The following is a 2,465-nucleotide window of genomic DNA, read 5'->3' as shown; positions in this document are numbered from 1 at the left end:
TGTGTACAATATTATGGCCTGGACATTGACAAACTGTGATAGAGCGAGTCCACGAAAGTCGAGCCATGAAGTAGCGAGGGACTGCTGTATATATAACTTGTTTTCTATGGCAGCCATCTTGGATTCAGACAGGCAACCCAATTTTTGATCTTGACCTTTCCTACACGCAGCTGCAGCCACACACCAAAATGGAAGTTGGTACCTCACTTGTTTTTCAAGCTATCATGCTCAAAATGTGCACGGACCGACTGTATGTTTCCAATCCCTCCTCTTTGTTCTGCAACGAGGGATAAAAAGGGCAACAAGAAGAATTACAAGCTTCGCTGTCCAAAAGACTTTTTATTTTTACCAGCATCATACATTTTGAATGCTCATCATGATGAAATGTTAAACGTTCCTGCAGTCTCATATTGAACTGCTCAGTCATGTAGTATACAGCATGTGCGCTAAAAGCTCAGTTTAAAGCAGAATAAACTCATAGTTGTGCTAAAAGCTTTGTCCCCGTTAGTTCAGACCATCACCGTGGCACAGTCCTCCATGATCGTGTTTTCACACTGAGTTTGGGGACAAATTAGACTGAGGCTGACGACCGTGCACCACGTCACTGCACGTCGTTTCCTTGAACGTTGAACTGAATTCCTCCGGCGTGCTGCGGGCCGTTCAGCAGCTGGGGTTGCCCATCCGGCAGAAGCAGACCGTTTTGAAGAGCCGGCACTGGCAGAAGGCGCAGAAGTCACAGCACACATTGCCCGGTGCCTTGCAGCTCCCCCACAGCGGGGTGCAGTTTGCAGGAGGAGGAGGTCGCTTCCTGACAGCAATCTTACTCTGAGAGAGGAAAAAGAGACAAGGAAACACTGAAATCAGCTGATTGGAGAGAAGCAGTGTCTTAATGTGAAAAAACACTTTCCTTTCAGATGTACTTTGATATGACGAGTGCCGTCATATTTGAACATGTGCATTTATTTCATAACAGTTCAAATACAAAAAGTGTCCAATACAAAAACTTCACCAGAACATTTCAAATAGGATGCTTCTCCTGTGAGATTTTCAAATATTTGAGACCCATCAAGGTGCTAAGATATTTATCAGATGTGTTTCTGGATCGTTAAAATCTTGCAGGTATTACCATCTGCAGTTTGTCCTTTGTCGTGGTGTTTCAGGTGTATTCTGGGGTTGTTGATTTAGTTGCATTTGGTTAAGCTCGTCGTTAGATACAAGGCCTCAATGAGGCTTCTTCTTCTTCTATGTCCTACAGAGGCAGAGTACTAGTGTTAAACAACTGTTTTAGACCCACCTCCAGGCCTGTTAGTAAAATACAGTCTGAGATGGTAGATTTATTTTGGGACAGTCGACATTGGGTGCCACAGTCATTTTTTACACCTCCTCTTCTCACATGTTTTCTACCTCCTCCTCCTACTTAGAAAAGAGAGCCTTGACGTCCTTTTCAGGGACACCACCAAGTCATTGGTTCAGGTATGTTGACGACACCTGGGTTAAAATTAAATCTCAGGAAGTCCAACATTTTACTGACCACATCAACTCTGTGGATAAATACATCAAGTTCACACGAGATGTAAAGAATGGCAGGTTGGCTTTCTTGGACTGTGAGGTCTCAGTCTCTGATAGAGGACATTTGCAAACCGAGGTGTACCACAAACCCACCCACACAGACCAGTATTTGCAGTTTGACTCCCATCACCCTTTGGAGCACAAGTTAGGAGTCATCAGGACTCTGTACCACAGAGCAGACAGCATCCCCACTAACTCAGGAGCCAGGCAGAAGGAGAAATCCCACACAAGACAGGCTCTAGAGCAATGTGGATATCCTAACTGGGCCTTCCTGAAAGCAGAGAAGAAACCCAAACAGGACTCCAGTCAGCCAACAGGTGAAAAGGAGGAACCCAGACCCAGACCAGTGGTCATTCCATATGTTGAGGGGGTATCAGAGAAACTGAGACGTTTATTTTCTAAACATAACGTCCCAGTGGCTTTTAAACCCCAAAATACATTAAAGACTGGTTCATCCCAAAGATCCAGTCCCCCGGCACAAACAGAGTAATATTGTGTATGTTGTTCAGTGTCAGGAAGGTGATCAGTCTTACATCGGGGAAACTAAACAGCCACTGGCCAAAAGGATGGACCAGCACAGAAGATCAACATCATCTGGCCAGGACTCTGCGGTCTACACTCATCTCCAGGTCAAAGGTCACTCTTTCAGGGATGAAGATGTTCACATCCTGGACAGAGAGGAACGATGGTTTGAGAGAGGAGTAAAGGAGGCCATCTTTGTGAAAAGAAACCGTCCATCATTAAACAGGGGCGGAGCCTCCTGGTTCAACTGTCCCCCTCTTACAATGCTGTGATTGCTAGTATCACTCAGCCCTCTGTGAACAGTAAACAGCCATCAGGTGCTAATGATCCATTGTTAGGCTGATGGTCCTTCTTGAGCATGTGATCAGCTGGTT

The 2,465-nt window shown here is 45.4% G+C and overlaps 1 protein-coding gene across 1 annotated transcript in view; it reads right to left on the bottom strand.

Annotated features, from left to right (window-relative positions):
* Nucleotides 1-660: 660 nt before the first annotated feature.
* Nucleotides 661-2,465, bottom strand: part of asip1 (agouti signaling protein 1) — a 14,632-nt gene continuing 12,827 nt past the window's right edge. Inside the window, exon 4 of the mRNA XM_037679756.1 lies at nt 661-825. Coding sequence (XP_037535684.1) covers nt 661-825 — 165 coding nt within the window. The remainder of the gene's footprint in view (nt 826-2,465) is intronic.

The sequence above is a fragment of the Nematolebias whitei genome, chromosome 7 (assembly GCF_014905685.2).
Source record: "Nematolebias whitei isolate Nwh7 chromosome 7, NemWhi1, whole genome shotgun sequence".
Lineage (NCBI taxonomy): Eukaryota > Metazoa > Chordata > Actinopteri > Cyprinodontiformes > Rivulidae > Nematolebias > Nematolebias whitei.
This window is presented reverse-complemented; position numbering and strand designations above follow the sequence as displayed.